Genomic DNA, 15480 nt, shown 5'->3' with positions numbered 1-15480 from the left:
TAGGACGTAAAAAAGGCAAATGAAATTGAAAAAATTATCTAATAAGACAATCTACATAAGCCATAAAAATTTTTAAAAGCATTAAACTATGCATTTTATATATTTTATAAAATGTTATTTGAATATTTTCATTATCCAATTTTAAAACGATTTTTAGTGCAATTTTTAAATAATGCTCTTTATAATTTTCTAAAATTTTTATTATATCTTCTTTTAAGCAAATGAAACAGTTTAAATCTAAATAATGAACGTAAATTTTAACTGTAAATAGAAAAAAAACAGTGACGTAAGAATCATCCAGATAAAGATTCGATATCGAGTTAAACGATGCAGATTGGTCGCCAAAATTATAAGTTAATTAAAATACAATACATAATTTTTAGGTGTAGTACAGGGCATTAAGAAATATAATGTGTAGTCGGCTATTTCCGACTTTCAAATTCCATGCTTATGCAGTAAGTGTTCTGTCTAATCTCTTCCATAAACTCCTTGGCTAAATAATCGTTGGCCACCATATTATAGACAATCGTAAAAATCTATTGATAAACTTCTAAATATCAACATGTTTGGTTTTTTCCATATCTCAAAAGACGTTTACACTCAGTTAAATTTTTTTTTATGCGTTTATCTTCGTGAATATTTTTCGGATCAACTTGAAAATTTCTCGGATTATATTTGATAATCTAAAGCAAATCGCGCTTTTTTTTTTTTTACAAAATAGTGATCGATCTAGAAAACTTGGGTATGTCAGGAAATTTTAAACTTCGGAAAAAATTTTAAAAAAATATTATTGAGTATCTGAGATTGGTCTTTGAAGACCTGATTATCGATTTATGGATTTGATTTACCTTAGAAATGATTTTTATCAGAATTGGAGGTAAATTCAATAGTTCTATATTTTTCGTATGTTATGAAACTTAAAAAATGGTTAGAAAATTGTTCCCAAATTCGATTACCATCAAAAACACAAATCTATTTTAAAACTAAAAATGATCCTGTTGCATTTTTTGCAAAATTTGATGAGTAGCTAGTTAATCTTGATATATAATAAGCTAATTTATATAGAAAATAGACCAATTTGTATCGTAAAACCTGATGCCTTATCTCCACTGGAAGATGCCTAATCGTAATTATTTTTTTAAATTAAAATTATTCAATAAATTATTTTTTTAAATCTATTCTTGTTAAGTGGCATAGTTGACAGTACTAAGGGTGTGTAACTGATGAGTAATCTTACACAGAATAAAATCAAGAAGAGATTATCGACCTATTTCTTATATCTATGATTTTTTACAGATTATTTTTTTTAAATGATCTTGCACAAATGATTTTCTGATTGCTTTTTTTTATATATAAATTATATATATATGAAATCAATTTTTATTTCTTTAATTGAAACAAAAAAAAATATTGTATATATTGTAAATTGTAAAGATGTGTAAAAACTATTATTTTTATATATATATATAAAATAAGTTATTATTTTTAGTAATTTGTAAGATGAACAAAAATTTTATTTTTTAAATGTGTGACCCCATATGTTTGTTTTTGTTTCAAAATATAATAGCATATATAAAGGGTTTTCCAATAAGAATGTCAGAACTTTAAACTTAAATAATTATAGTTTGAGATATCATAAAATTTTTATTTGAAAGAATATTTTATGGCAATTTTAGTAATATATGCTATCAGCCAAATGACAATCGCAGCTTCACTGGACAGCACCACGATATAATTAATTTTAGAAAATCATCATAAAATGTTAGATAACATGCAGTTGAAGAACTTTTTTTTATCAAAATGAGTGTTCAATTCTAGGTTCTTTTTGTGTAATGCATGATTTTCGTTGGCTAAAATTGTCAGTATGAGTTGTCTGGCAAGGAAATTTACATCCACGCAAACGCCATCGAAGCTTGAAGTTTTATAGGATGCTCTATTAGGGTATCATATAAAACCTCAGGATGTGGGTTATATTTATTTCGTACCATGTATAACACAAATTCCCATAAAATACTCTTTCAAACAAACAAAAATTTTATGTTTTAGTTTAAAGTTCGGACACTTTTAATGGAAAACTAAGATTATTTTTATAAGTTTCGTCCGTAACAATGCAAATGTAAAACAAAAAGCTTTATAATATACATTGAGTTGAAAATTAAAAAAACAGACAATTTAGGCTTTGACTTTTTACATGTAATTTGCTCTTTTTATGTTTTTCGAACATTTCATGTTGAATATGTATAATGAAAAAATCAAATTTTTTCAATATGAAATTTAACGCAAATTTCTCAACTCGGTCGATATTTAAGTTTCTGGCTATTTATATAAAATAGTTCTGTGAATGGCTGACTGAGTGATAGACAACGTAGATACACCCTAAATCGCTGAAGATTTATCTAAAATTTTTGAAACTATGTATTCTGATTCTGAAACAAGAAGTACTAAAATAGGGTTTTTGAAATATAGATTTATCACAAGCAAGGATTTCACAGAAATAAAAAATTTAACTTACCAATTTTATTGAATGAGATGAGAAATGAATTTTTCATTGCCTTATTATTTGAGATATTTTTGATAAGCCTTAAAAATACTATAGACCCAGATATACTCTCTCAAAGGTGTATATTTGAAGCATGAAATTTGTAATGTAATATGTTCTTGGGTGGAAATTAAAAATATTTTGATAAAAATGTAAATCATGCGCCAAAATTAATTCTACTTATTTTTTTTTATTATAGCTAAAAGTTGTTGAAAATGATCCTATTTTAAAAATATGTTATTCTGTTTTTGAATAATTTTCATTTTCGGAAAAAAAGAAAAAGCGTCGTGGGTGATAACAATAATAATGAAGCAAATTTGTTAAATTATATCATGTTTCTTTACATACTTAAATAATCTCCCACATGGATCAGTGAATGAACGCAATCACAGGGCTAACCAAAAATTCAAAAAACCCGCGGTGCTAACTCAACTCCATTAAAGGCATGGCCAACCCGTGGATCAGTGAGTAAATGCAACTGCAGGGTTAATGCGAGTTGTATTTACCGAGTTGTTTTGACCAGAGTTATTAAATACCGATTTTGACATTGTTTTAAAGAGAAAACGAAAGTAATAAAAATTTTTTTTTTTTAATTGTAGTGAAATCTAACAAGAACAATAAGACAATTCTTAATCATACATGCTACTAAAATGTTAATTATTTCATCTAATGAAAGTCTAAAGATTTAATTTGTATTGTTTTATGTTCACCGTTTATATGAGTGTTATGTTCACCGTTTATGTGAGTAGAGAACCCGGCCAAATATTCTACTTAAAATAATCGATTCCAGTCAAGCGAGGAGTGAAGACACGAGTCAAGTGAATAGTTTGGTACATTTTTTAAAACCGAGTAAAAAAAAGATAATTCCTATTTGTTTGTTGTCAAATAACTAGCTCGCAGTATGAAAAAATTGTTACGTGTATAGATTTTGCTACTCTTTGGTGTGTACAATTGATAACTCGATTTGTGTAAACGGTGCACTAGTTCTCTCTTCCGTATATTTTACATTGTTAAATTGCTAATCGTTTTTTAATTGATTGAATGAAAATGTAATGTAAACTTAGTGCCAGTTGAGCCTAGGGGCTTAGTAGTTTAGTAACCGCATTTGTTTACATGATTTTTTTGAAACAAAACATTATAAATTTCAATATATTACAGGGCAGGTTTGCTTTTTTTCGCGTATTAGACTTGAAATTCTTAATTACAGTTTTTAATATGGTGGAAATAAAAACTATTGGTTCTTTAAAATTGTTATAACCGAGTAATCATTTAGTTTTTCCCATGCTTTTTAGTTTCTTACAAATGTAAAATTATGAATTCATATTAAATCAAATTGTACCATAAATCACTTTTAAAGCTCTTTTAAGAAAATTCTATTTAGGGCGCTCAGAAGCTAATACGTCTAAGTATTTTGTAAATTTTAAAGGAATAAGTTGTATTATATGAACGAAGAGGTTCCTGACTTAGAACGTTCAAAAAAAGAAAGAAAATAGACTTCACTGCAACAGAGCTATGATGTGAAATCCAAACGGTGTTTAACTGACATGTTTTCGTAAACTAATGGAAATTACTTCAATCCTATTTGGATCACTTTAAACACAAAAATTTAAATAGCTCAGATGATCATACACTGACTCACTTAGAATAAGTGATTGTTGATCAAAATCATGATGTTCCATCTTGCTAAAAAGATTGTCCGTGTATGACAGACATTAGACTTCTGTGTGACTCATTGATTCCACTAAAAAAGTTTGATAAAACTGAAATGTCTTAAAAAATGCATTTATATTATTTAGTAACGAAAAATACATAACAAAATGTTAAAAAATTTATACATAAAATTTGTATTTCTTGAAATTTTATTTTGTCACAATTGAGAACACACATCAATGAGACACCATATAAATGTGTTGTTATAAATTTATAATATTTTATTCGATGTTAATTATTTGTATGATATATATGAAACAATATTCGAGTATTCTAATAATTTTCGAAATGGTATATAGGAAAATGCAATAAATTTTTATTACTATATCACTATAAACTGAACTTCGATAACGACAGCAAACTATAAAATTACCCAATTATACCTGGGATATTTTAGAGAGGCTAATCTTGGAAAATTCAAAGTGTGTTTTCGAGCCTAGTTTTAGTTAGTCATTTCAGATAGGCTGAAAACTTCACAGGTGTTAGCCACCACCACGTCCTCAATCGTAACCCTATCCCGCATTTTTAAGGAAAGGGAGGGGGAGGCTTTGGCTACAATAAAATGCCAAAGCTGTGGCGTCTGTCTCAAGTTTGAACTAATTCTAGTATCTTTCTTATACACATTACTTAATGTATATATACTCTCTCACACACTGTATATGTGTCTCCAATCATTGGTAGACTGTAATAAATTGTTTATTTTTTTCTGTCACTATCTGACAGTCTAAATTATAAGTTGTTTTAAAGTAAAATTAAAAGATCAAACCAGTTAATTAAATTAAACTGTGAGCTTTAATTTTGCTTCGTTTGCTTTTATCGCCTCAAATTGGTAATAGACAATTCGAACGAATTGTACACACTATTTTGCACATCTATCTCTCTGTATACAATTTACTTGTCGCACATAAATTACTAGCAATGGCCAATTACCTATTTGTCGCACGAACAATAGTCCGGGTAGAGTTTACTATTATCCAGTATGAGACAAAAAAACCATTTTCCATTATATTTCTATTTCGAATATTATTAACTTGAAAAAAAATTACTTTCTATTTGATTGATTAACATAATATTTCTTTATATTGAAAAAAATCCAAAAAATAGAGAAAATTATATTTAAAAAATTAAAAATTATGAAAATTAAAAAATAATCGTGTTATATCTTTAAATGTGTTTGTTGTGAATATTTAAAGATTTATATATATATATTATATATTCTAAAAAAAATTAATGAAAACACTATATCCTAAAAATAAAAGAAAAATGTATAAAATATTTAAGCCTTTCTATAAAATAACATAAAATATTAATATACTAATTCATTATAAGACTATAAAAAAAGAAAAACAAGTGAAATAATTAATTACCTGTATAAATATTATATAAAAAAAAACTGTATTTATAAAATATTTTTGTAGATGGTGCCATAGGAATTTTTGGCGCTATAATAAAATAGTGCTGTATTAATTTAGTTTTAAAACATATTTAAACAAAAAAAAAAAGATGAAAAAGAAAAATACAAAAAAAAAAATATATATATACAAATAAACAAATGAATAAATAATAAATAGTAATATTAAAAAATTTATTTGTACATTCGTGAAAATATGAGAGAAATTATTATACATAAAAAATTTATATGTGTTTTTTTTGTTCATTTTTAAAGAGATTGTGATATATTCATATATTGAATTTAAATTGTTATATAGGGAGACTCAAAATGATCGCCACTTTACTTAAAACGAAAATTTACTGTAAAAAATGCTGTTGAATTCTCGTCTCTTCTGAAGTTCAACCACAAGTCTGTCTATAATTACTAGATATACTGTAACTTTGAATATATTTCGACTAAATAATGAAGAAGTAATATCTTCGGCAGATTCATCAACTGTGAGCTTTCTCTTCCGTATCCTCTTTGTGCGCCTTTCATATCTTTGATTATTTGGAGTTCCAAGGATTAATTTTCATTTTTAATAAAATTATCACTTTCTGCAGAAATTACATGAATTAGACTGTCATACATTTTGAATAACTGTACAAATGTCAATACCAAGGGACTCTAATTTTTTTCATACTTACACAATTAATTTTATGTTTGTTAAAAAACTTCCACGTGAGCGCCTCTTTCTATCCTCGCGCTTGTATGCACGTGCTAACTTTTCCTTATGGATAATTCGCCTCTGACTATTCCTAGCAATATTCTAGGTGCACATCTTTCTCATTACGTTGTCTGTGGGTGATCAATTTGAAATATCCTTTTTACTGGATAATTGATAGATATATTATTTTTCTATATAAATTGAAATTTGTATTAATAATTGTGTTGATTTGCTACTCAAAACATAATTCCAAATGAACGTATTAAATGACGAGTGTCGATTGTGAACAACTGATTTTTTTTATTCACATGAATCTAGAATTTGTACAGGGTTTTTCAATAAGATGTTACCACTTATATGGATGATAGTACATAATTTTTATTATTTATTGTTGCTGAAATATAATTACTATCGTTGTTAAAAATACCCACCTGACTCTGAAAAAACGAAAGATGGAAACAGCTTTATGCTTCCAAGGGCTATAGTCGAAGATAGCAACGATAGAGAATAAAAATTATGTATTACAATGTAAGTAGTAACATCTTATAAAACAATTCTGTATATTCATCAATTTCTAACCTTTCCGATAAAAGCAATTGAATTGCATACTATTAAGAGAAAAAGAGGCCACAAGTTCATTCTTTTTTTTTTTCAAAGTAACATTTTACATCTCCCAATAATTAATTTATATATCGGATATAACAAAAATACTAGAACATACAAATCAGTTTCCGGTATTATGAAAGTTGTTGGTTTCAAATTTGATCTTGACCTTAAGAATCATTTAAAATTCAACCAAGATTCATAAATGATAAGAGATAAAAGAACATCTTTCTAATTTAAAATTTACTTTTACTTATTAACAGTTAGGAACTTGAGTTGAATTTTAAATGTCCTTGAAAATCAACACAATAAAACGTTCCTCTTTGAATTCAAAAATGTTTGTTTGAAATATTTTTAGATACAAAATTTCTTTTAGAGCTATTTTCTTGCGTCTAGTTGTTAAATGACCAGGCAAAGTCATATGAAAAACATCACGAGGGTAAAAATATTTATTGTGATCACAGCGATTAGAGGCTAAATCCTGAAGATTGAGCTAAAATATGGCTCTCCGAGTATTTATTACATATATTACAATCTCTAAATTATTTATTTCATAAAAGTACGCTCTTTGAAGTAAAAAGAAAAACTTTTATAAAATAAAATTTTAATTGCAACTTTTATGAAATAAAAATATTTTTAAAAAAAATCTATGTAAAACTAAAGATACAACGTGTTACAACTTTAATGCCGTCTAGTAAACTTTTTATTTTACACAATATTAGGTTAATTTGTATAAAAAATAAATAAAATAAAAATCTATATGTATAAATATCATTCATATTATTATATTGTTATTATAAATAGAAACTATGTGTCATTAAAAGTTGTATACACAATGTATGTAAACTAATTATTATTATTAGTAATTAAGAAGCATAGAAAAATAATGGATGATAAGGCAAACATATATTTGAAATCTGTGATAGTAGAAAGGAGGACCATTTATGTAAAAAAAAAAATACAAACACGTTAAAAAGACCAATAAATGTAATCTATGTAAGAATTTTTTTGTTTTATTAATTACATCATCATTTATACGTTTGCTTTGCATTACAATTCCACATTATAAACACAATAGGCGAAACAACTGATAAACGATAAGACTAATTTAAACTAACAGTAAAGAAACAATATGAAAACAAAAATTGTCTTATAGTGCCATATAGGACACATTTTGGAACTAAAATACTTCTATAGTTCTTTTTCTGTCACATGATGACATCTTCCTCATAGAAACTTGGTATATAGGGGGTAAGTTGACTCGAAAGTTACAAAAATCAATTTCATTTAACGATAGGGTGAATCGTTTAAGAGACATCGCTAAATAAACTGAATTTGTATGTATTTTGGTACGGTAAATAATCCACAGACACGTAAATTGGATAAATTTAGCGATTGATCTACGAGTTTCTGGGGTATCCACTGAAGCAATTGCACGGAGATACTATCCTCGTTTACAATTTCATTTAATATCTCAGAGATTCGTTTTTTGTATTTTTTTATATCAAAATTACTCTAGAAAATGATTTTCAACTAAATCAGGGACAAAAAATTCATCTCTGTTAAGACATGGGAAGGGGCCGTAGACCTTTATGGAAATATGGAAATAAAAGTCAATCTTTCTGTGAAAATCAGTAATCAATATTTAATTTTAAAAATAGTTTAACTTTAATTTTGTATATTTTATTTTATTTCTTCTGGTGTCTCGCTATTACAACCATTACCTATTTGACACAAACTACAATGTAGTACCGTATAATTGAGCCGAGATATTTCTATGGCAATCAACTCAGTACAGGGATTTCGATCCCCTTTACTTAAGTGTATACATCCCCGTTCCACGCGACGCCGATTATTAACTGAAACAGATAACAAACACAGCCACACGTAAACTTCTTCCTTGCATGTCAATTTACAAACAATTTACAAAGAACATTGATTCAAAACTTACTTAATTCAGCTGTTTGCATGCAATGAAATCCATTCTCTGGTTCACCGCAATGTATTAATGGAACATTTGGATGTTGTTTGTTGAAAACATCACATGATGATCCCGTTCCTCCGATGCACCGATAGCAATGCAAACTATATCCTAAAAATTAAATAAACGGTATCCAATCAATAAAATTATCTGGCTTTTTCTTCTTCTATTTGCCTTTGCTTTGTGAAAATGAGAAAGGGGATGAAGATGCAAATTTTCAGTAGGTTGAAAATTTTCCATAGGCAGTATGGACACGCTTCCGGGATCGTAATGAATCTGCCGAGAATATTGCTTCTTCATTATCTGGTCGGGAAACATTCAGAGTGACCGAATATCTAATAATTATGGACAGACTTGTGGTTGAACTTCAAAAGTTGAAAATTAAACAGCAATTTTTACAATAAATTTTCGTTTTAAGTAATTTGATCAATTTGAACACTGAAGAAGTTCAAAAAAGACTAAGTATGTTAGTAACGGTGTATTCTGGTGATTAAGAAAAGTGCTTTTTTGATGAATGTATCCGTCTTATTTAACAACGATGGCTCGAGTCGGAGAACTGCCCCGAACTGCCAACACAATTTAACAGGTTCTAAGAAATAAATAACTTAAAACTAAAGAAGAATTAGGGAGGCTAATTTTGAAAACTGCGTACAAGCGCAAAATTTCTTATCCGTCTCTGAAGTTATATTTGCCCAAATTAAAGTATATATTTCGATATCAATTGTTGGTAATTTATAAATAGAAAAGTAATATTTACCAAATTGGAAGTAAATGGCAAACAAAAGGAAAATAAAACCCATTTTCAAACAAGGAGCCATTAAAAATTCGTTCACTTTATATTTTAGCAAATTAATTATTTATATTCAGACAAAATATATTATGAAACTGAAATGTAATGTTTTTTTACAGTATTATTTTTTACAATATCATAAACCGAATAACATAACTTAGATATCTTAAAGAATTTACGTAATATTTATTATCTGGAATTTATGAATATATTACGTCTTACGAGAATAATTTTATATTTGTAGGAACGAGGAAGTATTTTTTTTATTAATTTCTTATTTCAGTAATAAGTACAACGCTCTAAGGAGTGGAGATTATCGTTAACATAGATCTTTCTCCCTTAACGGGTTAGTCTAAAACTTAGATGAGTTAAGTTTCTAAAATAAAGATAACAGGTGAGAATATTGCGATCTGATTTTAAGTGATCTAAAAAGATGTAACAGTAAAATCTTAGCATTCAATTTTTTTGTCTCAAGAACTAAATGGCGCTAGCTCACAGTAAACAAGCGCTCTTTTCAGCTTAAGCTTCTTATTCAAGTACTTTGCTTTGCATTTCTAGTTCATTTTTGGATCTTTTTAACACTAATCTTTATTTTTAGCAAATTTTGTAAATCTTTTTCACTTAAAATAATCCTATTTATATTTTTACTAATTTAAGTCAGTGATAATTATAAAATTTTATTATATTTAAAAATAATTTTATGATAGCTGCTTATAAAAAAAATAATCTATTAAGTACCAAGCTTAAAATACTAAAATTACTTGAGCAAACACGTACCTACATGATTTTATGACCAACTAGTGAAAATAACCACTGACTGATTTAACTGTTTAAATATCTTGTAGGTTGTAGTATATACAGAGTTGAGTACCATCCAGTGCTTGTACAATGTTTTAAAAATCAAATCATTTAAGTATAAACAATCCTAAGGGATAATTAAAACAACCATCAATTTATGATAACATTTTTTTTTTTGAAACTTTCCGATATAAACGTAATACATACCTTACTATTAATAACAGAAAGTTTAACATTCCCACTCACCTATTTCATGTTAATCACTAAATATACTTACTCCTCGCTTGACTTCTAATTCTCAAAATACCATTGATTTCCATTCTCTCTACACGTATGTAACTGCCGTCCTGTTGTAGTCAAGCAAGATAGGAGGGGGATATTTAGGGTCAACTTTTATACTTTTTTTATTGTATAAATCTTTTAATCGTTTCCGACAGAAACAAATAATCTTGAACTAAATGTCTGATACTTGATAGATACAAGCTTTAAATCGCTCTTTATTTTTTTTAAACTTTACGATGCTCTAACAGAGTCAAAAAAAGGAGATAAAATGGGAACTACTCAATACTTTCCTACTCAATATATGGATTGTATTCCTTCCTATGCCTCCGCCAATAAATTTTGTTAGCGAAACTATGCGCGTTAGCGAGCTGCGGTTACAATTAAGTACAAACAAAGTGTTCAATTTTTTATATCTTATAATTCAATTTAATAATAATAATACATAAGAGGGCTATATCCGCTATATAAGATATCAGTTTTCGAAATTTATTTCCCACTTAACCCAATACCTTCTTTGTACTTACATATCAATAGGTTTAAGGGGTGCCAATATCTTTCATATGATATTACTGAAATACTGACCAATTAGTTAGAGAGATGTACATATGAGGTAATGTTCCAAGTCGCCCTGTAAAAGAACTATAAATAGATCTAGTGACTAAAAGGTTAACTTGAACGGTAACTTTGAAAAACTGTCACTAAGTGATGGTTCTGGAAACTGTCTGCTTGTTTGATAATTCATTAGATGTGATTCTGAACAGTCATCCTACAAAGTTTGAGCTCAACAAGTCGTCCCATTCCCGAATTATGCCAAAAAAACCGAAAATGTCGTTACGCGGTAAAAAATTTGAAGTGTTGGTTCTGGAAACTGTGTAAAACTTGTTTGGTTGTGTTAAGGATGTCAAAAGGATCAGGAAAATATGTCTGGCAGAAAAGCAAGTGGTCAGGGATTTTTTTGGCAGCAATTTGGAATAAAAAAATTATTCCCTGGGGGGGGGGGAATATGACACATAGAAATTCGAGGAACCTTACAGGGCGACTTGGAACATTACCTACTATCATATTTAAGGCTCAGCAGACGGTTACCATAACCATCAGTAAATCATATGTACATCTCTCTAACTAAATGTATTATTGTGATTTGCCTCATGCATCTATGCCTTAATAGTTATCTAGTGTACGTGAGTTCTTTCTCCGATTTTTCCCAAAATTAGTTAGTTTCGAGATAGTTAAAAATATAGAGAAAAGATGGTTAAGGGAATCAAATTAACAAGTTTTGTCCCCATGCTTCACTTAGTTTGCAGGTGTTCAGTTCAGTTTTAAAATTCAGAAAAGTCATTTCTAATAAACCTTTTGTCGAACCATTCATTTTAATAAAATAATTTCAGAAAGTAAAAAAGTATTAAAAAAATAAATATATAACTAAAATTTATTTCGAAATTTGTATTCATACAAAAAAAAAATACATGACTGAAGAATCATTGTTTAAATAAAAATTATAAAGTAAGTATTTCGCTTGCCCGATTTTCCAAAAGAGTTTCCATTGTGCCCACATGCTTACACCAAATATCCAATTTTTGTACCATGCTAGCAATTTGTGTTCGATCCAAAACGCGGGGTTGTACCCATGTCATATTTACCACATTTGCTACTTGATCAATAGCACCTTTCACCAGTCCTTGTGCCAATGCTTTCATTACCAGCAATTCAATTTCATCTTCAGGTAATTTTGTTTCTCGAGCAATTTCACTGAACGTTAATTGACGATCATGCGCTGGTCGTTTAAAGGTCATCTAAAAATTTACAAAAGTTCAATGAATATTTCAAAAAACGTAAGAATCGAAATTGAGAAGAGAAAAACTGAAAATTGATTTAGTTTAATTAATTTTAAGCCTGTTTTTCTGTCACTCCACGAGATCTTCCTTATTCCTTCCCGATTTACCTTTCATTTTAAAGCTTATCCTACTCGCCAACGACAAAAAGTACGACTCACGGTCTAAAAATGTACCGCACTGATTTCATATGTAATTTTTGTAACATATCTGTAATAAAACTCCGCACGGATCGACGTATACATATAAAATTACATTTTCCCTTTCGGACTTGCTGTCTTTTAATTGTAATCTGAGGATTTGTCAGAAAACATTTTAGCTTAAAATTTAATCGATCTATAAAAGTTGCAGTAATAAGTAATAAAAAATAATTTTCAGCTTTTCTCAAGTAATTTCAAATTCAATCTCCCCCAAAATTCTTTACCTCCATTAAACAGAGTAGTGAAATTTTTTGACGTAATTTTAACTCTTGTGCAGCTAAATCAGCAATTGTTTTCCATTTAGCTTTCATTGCTTCAAATTTTGGTATATCACCTGAGTTAAAAGCATACAAAAGGTCAATTAACCAGGCGTTGTCGGTTCCCTTTAACGTTTCAAGTACAGGGTGCGCAAGCTAAATAACAAAAAAAAAAACTTCAGCATCAGTTTTAAAAATATATTCTAAATTAAAAACAAATTAAAGAAGACGTATTATTATGGAAATTATTTCCAAAAAGAAATATTGATTGGATTAATCTTTTCAGGCTACCATATTTCGACAAAGATATAACAGATTAAATTAAAGCGTTTTATCTTTTGACTCACAAGTTCTCCTAAGTTATAAACTCCATCGCCCAACAATGCAGCCAAACCCAAAAAGAATGCGTGTTCATGTTGTTTTTCAATTGATAGAGTATCCAAGTCTGTGCAACCCAAATATCGAAGAGCTGTACGATAATACTGACCATGTTCTCCTTGTAATCTGTTTCAAGAAAGTAAGGTTTAATTAGACACAAGGGAAAAATAAAAATCATTCAAGGGCAATGGAACAGATCAAGAGTTCTAAGGGGTGATTATTCCTCACATAAACATACTTTTCAAAATTTCATATAAACAAACATATAAACCCAATTTTTATTAAAATATTTTTGAAGTTTTAAAAATATAGGCATTCAACGAAGTGAAATCTAATGACTCTTACCGATAATATTGTGAAGCTAGTAAATAAAATCGACCATGAACAGTTGTTAAACCATCTGCATTGTCTAAAACAGCTTCGACATCTTCAATAATTTTCTTCGTATTATCAACATCATTTAATTTTTCCAAATAAATTTGACCTTGTAAAACCTAAACAAATTTTTTTATTATAGAATAAAAGAAAAAAAACCAGAGGGAAACTATACGGACACAGTACCAAATTTTCGCCTAACGTAAAATCTGAGAAACAAATTGTTTCGGCTCTTTAAAGGGAAACTCTTTTGGGGAAACAGAATATGTGTATACAGACACACTTTTAGCGGGGCCCGCCTATAGAAACGATTTTGCCCTAAATTTCACTTGAATTTACTTCTGAATCTATGAATGATAGACTGAATAAAACAAAGAGAATTTATAAGATCTTACCTTGCATAAACTTTGTGCATCGGAATTTACTTTAACTTTCTGTTCTAACTTTTCCAAAAATACAACAGCTTCTTTTTTGTCTTTATATTGTTCACTGACGTGCGCAAGAATTTCCACAAGAGATAACGGGTTAACTCTAGAGTTAAAAAAGTATTATTAAACAATAATTTGTTTACACCACCATTTAAAAACTTACTTGTTCTCAAAAGTAGAAATGAACTGATTATATAAGTTAATAAGTTCTTCGCCTTGTTGTAATTCAGGTGATTTGACAAAATTTAATAATTTTAAAGTAATTTGATGCCACAACCTGTAAGTACACAAAATGTAAAACTGAAGGCATTTCTAAACTAAAAACAATTTACCTTTTATTGTAGAAATCTTCTAATTGTGCCCATTCTGCTGCAAGCTCTTTATTGGAGCTATTTTGCTTGGCAGTTAAATATTCATTAACATTTGTATTCATAAATTGTGCTCCACCGGCCATGTTTCCAATTTGTAACTTTTGTAATGACAAGCAAAAAATATTCGAAAATCAACTAGCAATCAAGTTTAAGCTCGAATACTTATAATCTCGATGTAATAACTTCTATTAATAATTTCATACTAATCTAATGAAAATATTGAACTAGAGGGGTACTCAAAATTATTTACATTTTTAACTAGCATTTTATTTTTTAATGAAATTTTAAAGATGATTTTCTTACAATGTAAAGACGTACACAAACTGAACATAATAAAAAAAATAGCAGATACCTATACCACTCCAAACAGTAGGAATCCATTTTGAGACAGTTTATAGTATTGAACTTTCTTATAAGAGCGTGCTGCATTTTGCCACCCCCCTCGTATATCCTTGCCTTTTAGTATCACAAAGTGAACGCAAGGACATAAATACCCGCAGACTTGTGCTAACTCGATCCCATTAAAGGCATGGCCAACTAGTGGAACATAGGGTGACACCACGCGAGAGAAAAATTCTCAATTCGATTATAAACACGGATATATTATATATTAGCTATATACATTATATGGTACAGGTAGCCTTGGCGGGTGGCAATAGACCCTCCGTTTTTTAATTCTATTATTTGTAAAATTACCTACACAAACTGATATTTATAACGTGTAAGTGTCCACTGACCGAAACAGAAAGACATTATTGAATAATATTTTTTTTGAGTATTTTCCAAGAAAACCATGATACGGTAGCATTCGAGAAAAACATTCGGTGCTGTCTAAGG

The 15480-nt window shown here is 28.6% G+C and overlaps 2 protein-coding genes across 2 annotated transcripts; both read right to left on the bottom strand.

Moving 5' to 3' along the window:
- Positions 1-8177: 8177 nt before the first annotated feature.
- LOC123300826 lies at positions 8178-9817 on the bottom strand. Its single transcript, XM_044883473.1, has 3 exons — positions 9690-9817; positions 8903-9043; positions 8178-8810 (listed from the first exon to the last, which is right to left on the bottom strand). The coding sequence occupies exons 1-3, from the start codon at positions 9748-9750 to the stop codon at positions 8635-8637; spliced, it is 378 nt and encodes a 125-aa protein (XP_044739408.1). The 5' UTR covers positions 9751-9817; the 3' UTR covers positions 8178-8634.
- Positions 9818-12230: 2413 nt separating this feature from the next.
- Positions 12231-14764, bottom strand: LOC123300127 (26S proteasome non-ATPase regulatory subunit 13). Its single transcript, XM_044882617.1, has 7 exons — positions 14605-14764; positions 14436-14549; positions 14240-14375; positions 13815-13963; positions 13439-13595; positions 13059-13247; positions 12231-12595 (listed from the first exon to the last, which is right to left on the bottom strand). The coding sequence occupies exons 1-7, from the start codon at positions 14724-14726 to the stop codon at positions 12299-12301; spliced, it is 1164 nt and encodes a 387-aa protein (XP_044738552.1). The 5' UTR covers positions 14727-14764; the 3' UTR covers positions 12231-12298.
- Positions 14765-15480: the final 716 nt, after the last annotated feature.

This window comes from Chrysoperla carnea, chromosome 5, assembly GCF_905475395.1.
Source record: "Chrysoperla carnea chromosome 5, inChrCarn1.1, whole genome shotgun sequence".
Classification (NCBI taxonomy): domain Eukaryota; kingdom Metazoa; phylum Arthropoda; class Insecta; order Neuroptera; family Chrysopidae; genus Chrysoperla; species Chrysoperla carnea.
This window is presented reverse-complemented; position numbering and strand designations above follow the sequence as displayed.